This window comes from Pagrus major, chromosome 18 (assembly GCF_040436345.1).
Source record: "Pagrus major chromosome 18, Pma_NU_1.0".
NCBI classification, from domain to species: domain Eukaryota; kingdom Metazoa; phylum Chordata; class Actinopteri; order Spariformes; family Sparidae; genus Pagrus; species Pagrus major.
In genome coordinates, this window is record NC_133232.1 from 5,341,128 (window position 1) to 5,354,580 (window position 13,453).

General features: G+C 38.9%; 1 protein-coding gene across 2 annotated transcripts; it reads left to right on the forward strand.

Annotated features, from left to right (window-relative positions):
* Positions 1 to 585: 585 nt before the first annotated feature.
* On the forward strand, positions 586 to 9,999 carry LOC141013408 (ubiquitin-conjugating enzyme E2 2-like). Of its 2 annotated transcripts, none has more exons than XM_073487123.1 (7): positions 586 to 993; positions 5,782 to 5,845; positions 5,928 to 5,959; positions 6,063 to 6,140; positions 6,337 to 6,442; positions 6,916 to 7,009; positions 9,414 to 9,999. In XM_073487123.1, the coding sequence occupies exons 1-7, from the start codon at positions 970 to 972 to the stop codon at positions 9,457 to 9,459; spliced, it is 444 nt and encodes a 147-aa protein (XP_073343224.1). In that variant the 5' UTR covers positions 586 to 969; the 3' UTR covers positions 9,460 to 9,999. The 2 variants fall into 2 exon arrangements, with proteins under 2 accessions (XP_073343224.1, XP_073343222.1); XM_073487121.1 differs by lacking the exon at positions 9,414 to 9,999 and adding an exon at positions 7,901 to 7,964 and having other exon boundaries at positions 685 to 993.
* The last annotated feature ends 3,454 nt before the right edge of the window (positions 10,000 to 13,453 follow it).

Here is a 13,453-nt window from a genome sequence, read left to right on the forward strand (position 1 = left end):
GCTCTGTCAGGTGTTTTGCTAATGTTTTTGAAGCTAGCTTGTCTGTGCTAATTTCAGAGTTTAGCTCTCAAGTTTCAAGATGTTAAAACCTCATTGAAATATTAATTTTTACTGATCTCACGTCTCATTGATCATAAAAACGCTGCTCACAACCGGCCTTCAACCAGAAAACTACAGAAATGTCCGTTAAACTGGAAAAAAAATATCGATTTTGTTTAATGACGTCAACATATTTTGTGGATTTTTTTTTTAGCAAAATCATAACATTACAACTAAAATTGTATTTTTTGCATAAAATCTAAAATATGAGAACACAGCCACACATTGTAAAAGGAAATACTTAATATTTCTTGAATCATCCCGTTAAATTATGATGAAAATGATAAATATTTAATTAAGTTAGAGCTTTATTCTATTAATATCATGACTTATAAATAAAATCATACCTTATTTAGTCTTTAAACGTTACAACCTACTCTTGTAATGTCTTCTTTTCTTGATGATATTAATTGATTTTATTCCTCCTGATAAACCGTCGTTATTTTGACGCCATGTTGTTGGGTGTAGTTCTTGTGGTGTCTTGAAACAGAGTCAGAGTGAGACCTCCTGCTCCCGGTCCTCTGACAGCTGCTCTCTGTGGGTAACGGAAGACATTTTGAGCCTCTGCGGTCGGTCCGGTCCATTATTCGAGTGTCAGCCTGAAGTCGGGGCTGACGTGCGGTGGAGTCAGTCTCCACACTGAGCTGTAGTCCGTGAAAAAGACGAGATTTAAGATTTAACAGTTTGTAGTTTAACCGGCGTATGTGTAGCACAACTAGCTTAGCTTAGCGCCTCAAGCCAGCCACAAAAGCTAGCAAAGTCCTAGATGCTAGTTAGTTAGCGGCACCTAGCTGGCCTGCCCTCCTCCTCCTCCTCCTCCTCCTCTTCCTCCACCTTCTCCTCGACAGCCGGTCCCTTCACGCAGACACAATGGCTTTAAAACGAATTTCCAAGGTAACGAACCACCTTATTATCATATTTAATTATAACCACAGTCTGACGTGGGTCGTTTTCAGATGATGTTTGTGCCGTTAGTTCTCAGCTAGCTAGCAGCGTTAGCTCGCTCTCAGTGAGACAGCTGCTGCCGATGAGACAACATTCGGTTTAAACGGTCAGATTGTAGCCGGGCTTTGGTTCCAGCTCCGAGGGGACGTGTTCAGGTATTTTCTGTGTTGTGTTCACGTGTATCGGTGTTGGTTGAGGCCGAGTTTGGACAGAACCCCCCGCGGCGGTCTGTAAGGTTTCATATGAAACAATGGTTCAGTTTACTGAGCTGATGTTAGCTTTAGCTTCAGTGTCTTCAGGCCTTTGACTCAGATGTATTTCTCTTCAGATCCAGTTAAATAGCACTTTAATCTGCAGTCATTTCAGTGACACCAGCTTCTGTTTTGTCCACATTCAGGTTTCAGTTTCAGTTTCAGCTGTTCTCACCCTGAAATCTGTCCTTCAAGTTTACACTCAATAAAATTATAAGATTATATCATAAAAGATCCAAACAGCTTTTGATTCTGGTCTCACCTGCACGTGAACTGGGATCATAAATCAAAACAGTCCTTTACATTGCATATTATTATATTTATATATTTACATAAATTTATTTAAATTCACACATTTTTAAAGTTTTTCTTATATTTTAAGTTTTCCTCACATGTAAAGCTCCACAAAATATAATAAGAAAATCCCCCAGACTATGTTTTATATGTGTCAGTATCTGATCTGTGAATAACAGTCGAACAAGATTACACATCTGATCAAGGACAATTAATTATTATTAATTCTGTTTTATTTCCACTGTGTTAATACTGATACATTTGTGTCAGCTATAAAATTAATCACCAACTATATTGATAATCTATTGATCACTTTGAGTAAATGATTTCTTCTTCCTCATTGTGTGATGTCAGCTTGTTAAACGTGAATGTTTCTTTCCTCCTCTGTGACAGTAAACTGAAGATCTGTTGAGTTGTGGACGAAACAAGACGGTTGAGGAAAATTGATTACGATCAGTTCAGTTTGTCTGATCAAATGTTTAAAATGTGCAAGATTGAAATCACACGAGCTGCAATTTTATCTGTTGGTAAAATATGAGACAAAACATGTTAATGAAAGAAGAAGTGAGGTGCTGCTGAACTAAAAATCATTTTCTCCAAACGTGAGGGAACAGGACTGTCATCCTGATATCTATAGAAAATCTAAAACAAAGAATAATTAACTTAATTTGCTGTTTTGTCTCAAAGAACAAATGCAATTCATGAACAGTGAAAAAGGAAACCAGATGAACTGATAAACAAAAGATTTACACATATTATCATGTGTATTATTAACACTATCAGTATTTCTCTTTTTAATGGCACTGTTACATCAACACAGACCCAGCAGACTGAAATGAAATGCAAAGTTATCACCACGAGCCGAGATCCATACTGTATTGGCATAAAATCAAAATATGAGGTTTTAATTAAATATAATAATTTGCACCTTTTTGATATTTGCACTGAAACTGCTGCACAACATTGTCCTTCAGGATGAATAAAGTTCTGTCTTTTCGGAGTCACGAGATGCTTTTTGTTGTATTTTCACACGATAATAACAATAAAACCAGATTTAATGTCAGTGAGTCCTAAAGTTACTAGCGGTGTGACGTCAAACAGTTCCTGTGCTGAGAGGAAGGAAAGACGGGTATGTTTACCTTCCTGTTAAAAAAAACTGTGCTGTTAAATGAATCAGATTGATGTGGATTTAAATGATAAACAACAATGTAAAGACTGTAACGATTCAGTTGAGTTGAAATGTGTTCATGAAGCCGTCTGATGTGGTTTTTAAAGATAATGCTGATCAAACAAATGTGAGTAAAAACCAAAGTCAAAGAATCACAACCGTCTGTGTTTCAGTGTCTAAAAACTCAATTTAACTTCCTTTTTTATATTTGAACAACAGGAACTCGTGTAGGTGACAAGAATCAGGCAGCTCGTGTTCTTAATGATATTTTATAAATCAATTATTAGACACTTATAATGGTTAAGAAAAGCTCTGCTGTACACAGTAAGAGATAGAAAGAGGAACCAGTGTCTCTGAGGGTTTTCCAGCGGACGTATTTAGTGGAACATGACTTTATATTTGTTGAATGGATCAATAAAACCAGTGAAGTACTTAATTAATAACCATAATACTGTGTGTACGTGTAATGTCTGCACTCCCAGCTGCCTCTGTCACAGTCAGTGTCTGAATTCCTGAACGTTTTCTCTCCTCAGTCAGACCTGAAAGCTGAGCTGTGTGTGAGCCTGTATGTCACATACCAACACACACACACACACACACACACACACACACACACAGTTTGGCTTGAGAGAGACCTGCAGGCTGGAAATCCAAAGCGGTCGTCCTATAAGCAGCCGTGTGTTTTCTCCTGATCTGGCCTCCGACTCTTCTGTCTGCACAGTAAAAATAGAGCTGCTGCTTACACATCAGTACCGGCCCGGCCCGTGTGTCTCAGTTTGTTTTTAATGCTGCCTTCACATGGCACAGAGAGAGAGAGGGGGCTTCATGTGTGAGCTGCTAAAGTTCAGCCTTCAAAATAAATGTCTGTCTGTAGTAATGTAGGGCAGCAGATCTGAGAGATCCTGTTTGATAGATGACGAGCATTTGATCGATCATAAAACTAAAGTGATCAAGACTAAATTGAGCAGCAATAGATTCTCTCATTGTTAAATATGATATTAAACTGAATATCTTTGTTTTGGACAATACAAACAGTGATTGTGGTTCTGCTGGTTCAGGGGAAATTGGCTCAACATGCTGCAGGAGAACGTGGACGTCAGAAAGATGCTTTAACATTAAATCAGTTTGGTTCTGTTTCAAGTTAACTCTGCTGTGTCAATCCATCAGTGTTGACCAAACGAACCAGAGCGAGACGTCTTGAAAAGGATCCAGTCCTTCCAAAATCTTCTGGTCATGAGTTAACTCGATGATTTTGACTTGAGCTGCAACAATTACTCGATTAATCTTTTAGTCAATTGAGAGAAAATTAGTGGGCAAATATTTTGATAATCAATAAATCGTTTCAGTCGAACATTGTCTGGTTCCAGCTTCTTAAATGTGACGATTTGCTGCTTTTCTTTGTCATTTCAGTAGATTCACAGTAGTGCTGTGCGATATGGACAAAATTTTATTTCTTGATATAGCTAATTTTATATCCCGATAACGATATATATCCCGATATAGTATAGTTCTCCTTTTATTCGTGACTTTTTGCAGGACTGTCACAACAAATAAGAATTTGTAAACAAAAACTATTCCAAGCTTTTATGTAAATATAAAAAATACAGATCTTTTACCGGGTAGGACAGCCAGTAGGCCTCGCGGCTGGTAATGCTTCTGTATCCGCGTTTGATGTAACGTAACTAGTTACGTTATTTTCGTCTTCCATTGCACTCTCCTCCGTCTCCGCCATGCTGCGTTGCCTATGTTTACTCCCAGGCGACCAGTGCCGTAAACGAGTCCTTGCAGGTGACGTAAAAAATGTGCTACCACAAAGCAGTAGCGTTGCTGCAGTTACATCGCCTTCATACAATGAACTTGTTTTGAACTCAAAATTTGGATATCCAACGGTCATTCAGACGTTGAGTTGTGCTTTACACGGCGTATTAAATCACAACCTTAGTGTACGTTAACGTTAGTGTAGCAACAGTGCTAAACAAGTAGCCTACACATTAAAATTACGATGTAAACAACAGAGGGTTATATCCTACAGTAGACATTTTCATATCGCACTACAATATATATTGTAATATCGCACAGCTCTAATTCACAGTAGATGAAGAGTCTTTGAGTTTTTAGCTGTTGGTTTGATAAAAGAATACATTTGAAGACACTTTGGACTCTATAGGCTAATCGATGAGTCAGTAATTGTGAAAATATTTGGCAGATTAATTGATAATGAAGATAATCATTATTTACAGCTCTAATTCTGACCAACAGTCAAAAACACAAAACATTTCAATATAAAATGACACAGAAGACTTTTACAAAGCTCGTTCTGACATCAACAGGCAGGAACAGGCGAGAGTTCCTCTGAAGGTTCCTCGTCTCTGAGGAACGTTCCTGCTGTGTAAACGCAGCTTTAGTCTATTGATTATTCATTAATTAACATTTACGGTCACGTAACCTTTAACAAATCTCAGATCCGCCCCTGAATCTGAACTATAACATTCAGAGGAGCTTTCAGTGGTGATTTTAAAGACGCCTGTAACACATGAGAACCACAGCGGGTGTCACTGGCTTCATCAGGATGGTACACGTCTCTACTGGCAGCTCAATACTAGATGAACTGGTTCAGTTGGTCCAACGTGTTGAAGAGACGGAGCTCAGACTGAGTCAGGAGATTAACTCTTTGTTAGATCAGGTGCGTGCGTGCGTGTGTGTGTGTGTGTGTGTTCAAACAGGAAACAGTCGAGCAGAACAAAATGCAAAACACTAAACAACCACAGACAAACATGACGCATGTTCTGTCAGCGATGTGATTGGTTCAGGACGGATGTGTGTAAAATAACTTCCACCAAACAGGAAACAGACGTGAACACAAACGTTCAGACGGATCAAACCAACCAGAGATCCTCTGACTGATCAGCAGATCCTTTAGTTCCAACGTTTATGTGATGAGTGTGTCTTATTTTCCAGATGACATAATATTAAAAACCTTAACATCCAACTTATTTAAGATTTCTTTCTTGTCTGTGTTTTCAGGAGCTAACTGATCTGTCCAGAGATCCTCCGGCTCAGTGCTCTGCTGGACCCGTGGGAGAAGACAGTAAGACACATTTCACACATCATGTGTTCATGTGACACACACATGATATTCTTTATTAACCGTCCTCTTGTCTTTTCTCCAGTGTTTCATTGGCAAGCTACTATTATGGGGCCTGTAAGTATCCAACTGATAATGAACTGTTAATATCAGTTGCATGTTGTCATGTGTGTAACTACATGAGTGTGTAACCTGCGTGTGTGTGTGTTCTCTGTTGCAGCCTGACAGTCCCTATCAGGGCGGTGTGTTTTTCCTCACTATTCATTTCCCCACAGATTATCCCTTCAAACCACCCAAGGTCAGTAAACACCTCCACAAACAACACGATACACAACACACAACAACACGATGCAGTCAGTGGAGAACAGAGACAGTTGTGTTGTTCTTCTGTACATCTTGTAACAATTACACTGTAAAGTTTTAAAATGATACAAAGATGAAACCAAGAAACACTGGGAGCTGTTCTGATCTGTTTCTCCTGTTTCCTTCTTCAGGTCGCCTTCACAACAAGAATTTATCACCCAAATATTAACAGTAACGGCAGCATCTGCTTGGATATATTGAGATCACAGTGGTCTCCAGCATTAACTATCTCTAAAGGTGAGAACTGAAGATGTGAGCGGCAGTCTGACTTTAACTCTGAGAGCCGAGACAGAAACAAGACGGATCATTAAGATTCATAATCATCAATTTTACTAAACAAAGAGAAGTGAACAAGTGAAGAGTGCTGGTTTTATTTTTGTTAAACCATTGTAGATCTTTTATTCAGATACAAACTTTGATTATTTTCCTTCTAAATCGGAAGTTACTCCTTTTTATGTTGAATCCTTTCATGACTCATGACATTATTTGATCTTAAATGTTGTGTAGAAGTCAGATTATAACCTGTACGGTGCTGTGTAATTTAATTATATAGAAATTCATCATAATCATCGACAGCAGTGACGGTTGTCTTTGTTAAAATGATCTGGGCAGAGTGTAACGGGTCGTCTTCAGCTGGACGGAGACGCTCGGATCCCAGCTGTGAAACTCTTGTCAGATTGTTTCTGATGTTCTGTGTTTTTTCTCCACAGTCCTTTTGTCCATTTGTTCTCTGTTATGTGACCCGAATCCTGACGACCCGTTAGTGCCAGAGATCGCCCGCATCTACAAAACAGACCCTGTTAGGTGAGTTTCTACCTGTCCAATCAGAAAGTACAAGAGACTGAGCTCACGTTACCAGATACACTCACAGAGGATCGACTGCTGAAGAGACATTTTGTGTTTGTAGATGGTTTTCATGTTACATTTCAGAAATATCAGATAAAGGTGTCACACTAACAGACTGATAAATAACTTATTTTGAAACAGTTTTACACAATTGACTTGATCAATATCGTAGCAAATTATTAGATCCACAAGATGACAGGATTTTAAAAGATTACCCTCTTTTTATTTTTATATACTTCAAAGATGGCGGTTTTTTGAGGACTTTTGAAAAATGTAAAACTCAAATTATCAATTGGCAGAAACTATTAGATTTTATTAGACATGTCAAATAGCAGACCCAAAAGTTAAATTCTTATATTGTTTATTCTTTCCATAACTCTCATTTACTGTAATAAATAAATTAAATCAACTTTTCTCAATAAAGCTCGTTTAAAAAGAACAAGTACAAGTTCTGTCAGTAAGAAACAAACCAACAAACTCCTTTTTATTTTATTTAATTTACAAAACATCAGGAACAAACAGCCAGTTAATGAATCTGATGACTGACGGCAGAACTCATCTAAAATACTGATTTATTAAAAGAGTTTTGTAGAAAAATGTTTGAAGTAAATAAAAGACCAACAGTTCAGCTGAAAAATCAGATAGAAAACAAAGCAGACAGAAGCTGGACGACGTGTCGACCCTTAACGTGTCGCTCTGATGGAGGTCGAGGCTCAGCAGCAGCTCTGTGTGTGTGATATGTTTTGTGTTTTCATGGCGTTTCTCTGGAGGAAGACAGAAACTGAAACATTAGAGCTTCAGTTGAACCTGTTTGAGGTCTTTAACCAGAGTCCTGCTCATTGGTCTCAGGTATAACAGACTAGCCAGGGAGTGGACAGAGAAGTATGCCATGCTGTGAGGGTAAGAGCTGAGCTGCCGTCTGATTGGAGCAGAGTGACTCACCTGAGCTTCTCTTCTGTGTCTCTGAAGTCAAAGTGGACCTGAAGCACGTCGATGCAAAGCATGGCTCCGAATCTAAAGACGAGTCTGACCGCTGATCTTTCATGTTTTAGCTGTTTGTATAAAAACCTGCGTTTTTTTCCTGCAGAAGCACAAAGTTTAAATCACAGAGAGGACATTAATGTTCCACACTGCAGCAGAAACATCTGAGCCTGTGTGGAGAGAGCGAGGTGATCATTATTAAACCTGATGGATGAAAATGTTGAGCAGGATTGAACGTCGAGCTAAAACATGAAAACAGTGATGTGTTCTCTGTTAATCCAGCGTCTGAATTAATCGCTGTTTTAATGTCGGCTGGTTTTAATCTGCATGAAACAAATGAAGATAAATCATTTTAAACTTGTGAAGCATTGGTTCAGTCAATGAAATAAAAAAAAAACATTTATTTTTTTATTTTTAAAAATTCAAATACTGCACACGTCTCACTTCCTGTCTGGAGTTTTGTCTCCAAAGTTGCTCAGACGAGTGAACGTTATAAAATTAGCACTTTTCTGGGAAGTTAACGAACATTAGACGATCGCTGCTGCTATGTGTTGCTCTTCAGCAGTGGTAAAAGAAGTACTCTGATCGTACTCTGAAGTACTTCAAAGTAAGAAGTACAAATATTTCGGCAGCTAAATGTATTTATTATGTTTTACTGTGTGGAGCAGCGTTTTAGATTGTAGCTGCTCAAAATGCTGCTAATTTTAACTACTTTTAATACTGTTCTGTTATTTGGAAGTAGTGCAATATTTCCTATTTGTAATAAAGAAGTATAAAAATAAAGGAAATGGAAATACTCATGTAAAAGTACTTAGTTACTTTACACCATCCTGTTCATGTTGACTCATATTAAAGAACTCAGTAATCCGGTCCAAAGCTCCAGAACCAGAAAGTTCAGAATGACGTGTCGAACTGGAAATATGTTTATTTTATCATTTTAAAGGTGCAATATGTCAGAATTTTTGTTAAAAACATTCAAAACATCAGAATTTAAAAGATTTTCTTTAGTTATATGATGTCCAAGTATTGTGTTGCAAAGCATGCTAACCAGTTAGCCCCGTCCCGGTCCAAAGCTCCTGTGCTGGCAAACACAACACATCCCCGGTGCTGCAAGCTCCCTGTTCAGACTGCTAGCTGCACAGCTAACTGAGCTAACTAGCTGACAGTGAGCAGCAGTTAGCGGTTACTGTGGTGTTTGTCACACACTGCAGCCACAGCTGCTGTTTCAACAGTTTAGTGGACAAAAAGAAATAAAACGAGTCACTGGGGTTTGATGGTATTTGTGTCCGCAGCAGATTGTACGATTGTGTGTGTGCGTGCATGGCATCATCCTGCTGTGTGTCACCTGCTCACCGTCTCACCTGTGTGTTTCTGTCTGCAGGTACAACAAGACAGCTCAGGACTGGACTCAGAAATACGCCATGTGATCCTCTTTATCTTCTCACTGCTGGAACAAACTGTTTGATTTTCTCATGTGGCCACGCCCCCTCCTCATCAGCCAATAACGGCAATTTGTTCACGTTTCTTTTCGTTCCCTTCGTCAACTTAAAAAAGCTTTTAAATTGTTGATTTGCCCTTTTTCTGCTTCCTAAACTGAATAAATAAAGTGAAGAAGGGCTGAGGACTGTGAGCTGTGAATGTGCCAACTGCAACACCCGACTGAAGAGACAACTGTTACAGTGAAAGACTGAATACAATAATAATTTAATGCATGTCAGTGATTGGTTCATGTGCTGCTGAGATTTGTCCACTTTTAAAAGAAAAAAAAGAAAAAAAGAAGGTGTTTTGGTTTTATTCTGTTCTTGATGTTTTTTTGTTTTTAGACGAGAGAGCCGTTAGTTCATCCATCATCCTCAACACTGTTCTCCTCTTTTTGCACTGAAGATGAAACTCAAAGCTCTCAATGGCTGATTGATCAACTAATAGCTCTGTGATGTTTTTTTCTCAATAAAGTTGAACAAATTGCAGATTTTCGTTGTACTGGTTTTATTTCTGTAACAAATGTATTTGAGGCTTATTTCATTATTTACAAGGTAAAAATGTATTTTTTTAACAAACCATAAGGTTTGAAAAACAAAAGTAGGTTTGAGTCCTTTTATGCTGCGTCCACAGAATGAAAACAAAACTGTCTTTAGTCCATAAAATAAGTGTGTGAAGTCTCGTTGAAGTCAAAGAAAATCAAATTCTTTATTTACAGAATCCTGAGTCTTTAAATTTGACAAACTACAGCAGCTGCATTAAACTTCATCGATCCAAACAGAGCTGACACCATCAGTGATTGGTTGAAAATGTTAGTAGTTCTTGTCATCAACTCCTAGAAACCACCTGCTTCCAGTCCAGTAAAGGTTTCTACAGACAGAAGCCCGGCTGTGCCATGGGCTCACCGGTGTCCCCAACAGTGACCAACCTCTACATGGAACAAGTTGAGAGCTGATGGTGTCAGCTCTTGATTACCTTCACAGGAACTGCTCCTAGCCACTGGTTCAGGTATGTGGACGACACCTGGGTCAAAATCAGAGCAAGGGAAGTGGAAGCTTTCACAGAACATATAAATGCTGTGGACAATAACATCAAGTTCACACGGGAAGATGTCAGAGGAGACAGTCTGCTCTTCTTGGACTGAGCAGTACACACTGAAGGAGACAGAAGCCTCAACATTGAGGTGAACAGAAAACCTACACACAGATCAATACTTGCTGTTTGACTCATCACTCACTGGAGCACAAGCTGGGTCATCAGAACCTTAAACCGAGACCAGGCCCACTAAGTCAGAGGAGAAGGAGAAGGAACAGGAGCACTCAAAACCTGTGGCTACCCAAACTGGACCTTTGTCAGAACCTCTAAAAGACGTCTCAAACCGCTGGACCGTCTTCAGGCTGAAAACAAGCAACAAGCAGAGAGAGAAAGAGGACGAGACTGAAGGAGGAAAGTGAAGAAAAGTTGGCATGAAAGTGAAAAACACACAAGTCCAAAGAGTCCAAAGTGGAGCTGAAGTGGTTCTGACATCAAGAAATATTAGAAATGAAGAAGTCAAGAACTAGAAATAACAAGGTGTCGAGTAAGAGGGATGACTGCAAATAAATCAATATCAGGCAAACTAATCTTCCCCATCCACAGTTTGTAATGTTACAGAAGGCTCCACATCAGGCCTGAAAGCCAACAAATATTATGATGATATGATGATGATGTGTAAAATGATGAGTGTCTGTTCTCAGTTCAAACAGCTTCCAGCAGTCAGCCTGTTGACTGAAGCTTTGTCTCCTAGACATTTGAATTCTTAACGTTTCTCAACAGCTCCATGTGCACATTAAACAGCCTCCAGGTGTCACATGACACACAGCGTGACAGCATGCTGGTAATGATCACTACACCTTTATTTTATATTTTACATTTGATATTTTATTACAACAGTTAACAAATGGTTGCATGAACATGTCTGAACTTATAAACATCCTCCACCCACGATAACATTCAGAGGGAAACAACTTTGGTTGCACAAGGAAATAAACAAATATACAGATACTGTCAAATACTCATTAATAAAACATCAAATAACTACATACACATACATACAAATACATACATATTTATACATAGTACCCACAGATATATAGACACATATACACATACAAAAAGCAAAACAATAAATTATAATGATTTATCATTTATAATAACTGAAGCAGTGAAAGCTGCTCTCTAGGTCACTGACATGTACTAAACCCAGCAGGAGAGCAGAGCTGAGAGGAGTCTGGTCCCACATCAAGTTATCAGAGCCTAAAGCATCAGTCTGACTGAGGAGAGGTTGTCATATCAATGTCAACTCGTCAGCTGACCCCCGAACATTGTGTCTCATCTGCTCCAGCTTAATAAAGTACAACATATCTCTGGTCCACTGTGTAAATGTTGGAGGATTGATTTATTGTTGTTGAAGCCAGAGCTAACATGCAGCTGTCGGTCGCAACATCTTGGGACTGTGGTGAAGTTAGTTTCCAGATCCAGATCCAGCTGCGTTAGTTGGACCAGTAAGAGGACGGTTGGATCACCTACAGAACACAGAGGTTTCACCGTCCATAAATATTATAAGTATGGTTCATGAAATTATACATTTTTTTTCAATAGTTTCCAGGTCATTTGACCCAGCGACTCCAGATCAGTGCTGGGTTGTGTTACTACTCTGGATAATTAGGACACACATCTTTGTTATGTGTTTTAGTGCTCGTCATATTTTATATGAATATTTTTGTATTAAATCAGCATTTTTCTTTCAATATCTTCCAGGTCACTCAAAATGCCACAGAAGTCTTCTTGTTGACTGAGACACACCTCTTTTTATTGAATTATAGCTCCTCATGTTTTTGTTAATAATATTTTTATTGAATAATCTGAGCTGAGCCGGGATGAGCCCCGTCGACTGAGGCCTGTTCGTCTACGAATGTACCATCTGTGATCGGGAGAAACTAAAATCCAGTAAAAAGAGGTGTGTCTCATTCAACCAGGACAGGGAGACATTTTGACACTGAGTTTGATTCAAGGGGTCACATGACCTGGAAGCTATTGACAAACCTGCAATTAATATCTATTTCAATATTTCTGTTCACTTCCTTCTCAAATGTAGTTTGTTAACTACATTTGAGAAGTTCCATGGAGACATGGAGACATTCACTGACATTAAGAAATACAAGAAAACAAGAAGTTAACGTGAAATAAAAAGAAACGCAGGAGAAACTTAACAAGAGCCACAAACTGTCCACTGTATGAACGAGGTTTCGAAGGTAAAGGATTAAAGCAAAAATAATTTCTTCTGACAGAATATTTCCCTCAGGCCAAGTCGTCTTTATCTACAATGTGTAAAATAGGTTAACTTGAGGCCCCGTCATTAGCCCTCAACACCTACTGAACAAATATGATGATACGTAAAATGATGAGTGTTTGTTCAAACAGCTTCCAGCAGTCAGCCTGTTGACTGAAGCTTTGTCTCCTGGAAAACATAACATTGTCAACGTATGTCAACAGCCCCAGAGTTAAAACATGACAGGTAGCATAACAGGATGTCCTGATCACGACATCGTGTTTGTTTCAGTCCTGTAGCCTAATTTGCCACCTTTGTAGGAGATGAGAAATGTTTCCAGTTAAACAGAGTTCAGTGGATTTAAACCAACATGAACTTCTATAAAGAAAATCATTCTGTTCTGTTCCTCTGTAATATTCAGGGAGATGAAGGTTCAGTCAGGAGTTTGACTGCAGCAGTACTCTGAGTATTTTTCTGTCTTTGAGGTGTCCTGCTTCATGACATTTCAGGTCACATCGGTCACACAGTAGAAACATCTCTTCCCTTGGTTTTCCATGTATGCAGGCCATACATGCACACTCTGTCGCTCAAGGTGGCTTCTTTGTGCGATAGTTTACAAATCAGGACGTTTA

Bases quoted from the DNA above. Each gene is read 5' to 3' on its own strand.
- LOC141013408 (XM_073487121.1), top strand. From the start codon at position 970: ATGGCTTTAAAACGAATTTCCAAG. The intron at 994-5,781 runs GTAACGAACCAC...CTGTGTTTTCAG, and splicing joins CTTTAAAACGAATTTCCAAG to GAGCTAACTGATCTGTCCAG. The intron at 5,846-5,927 runs GTAAGACACATT...TCTTTTCTCCAG, and splicing joins TGGACCCGTGGGAGAAGACA to TGTTTCATTGGCAAGCTACT.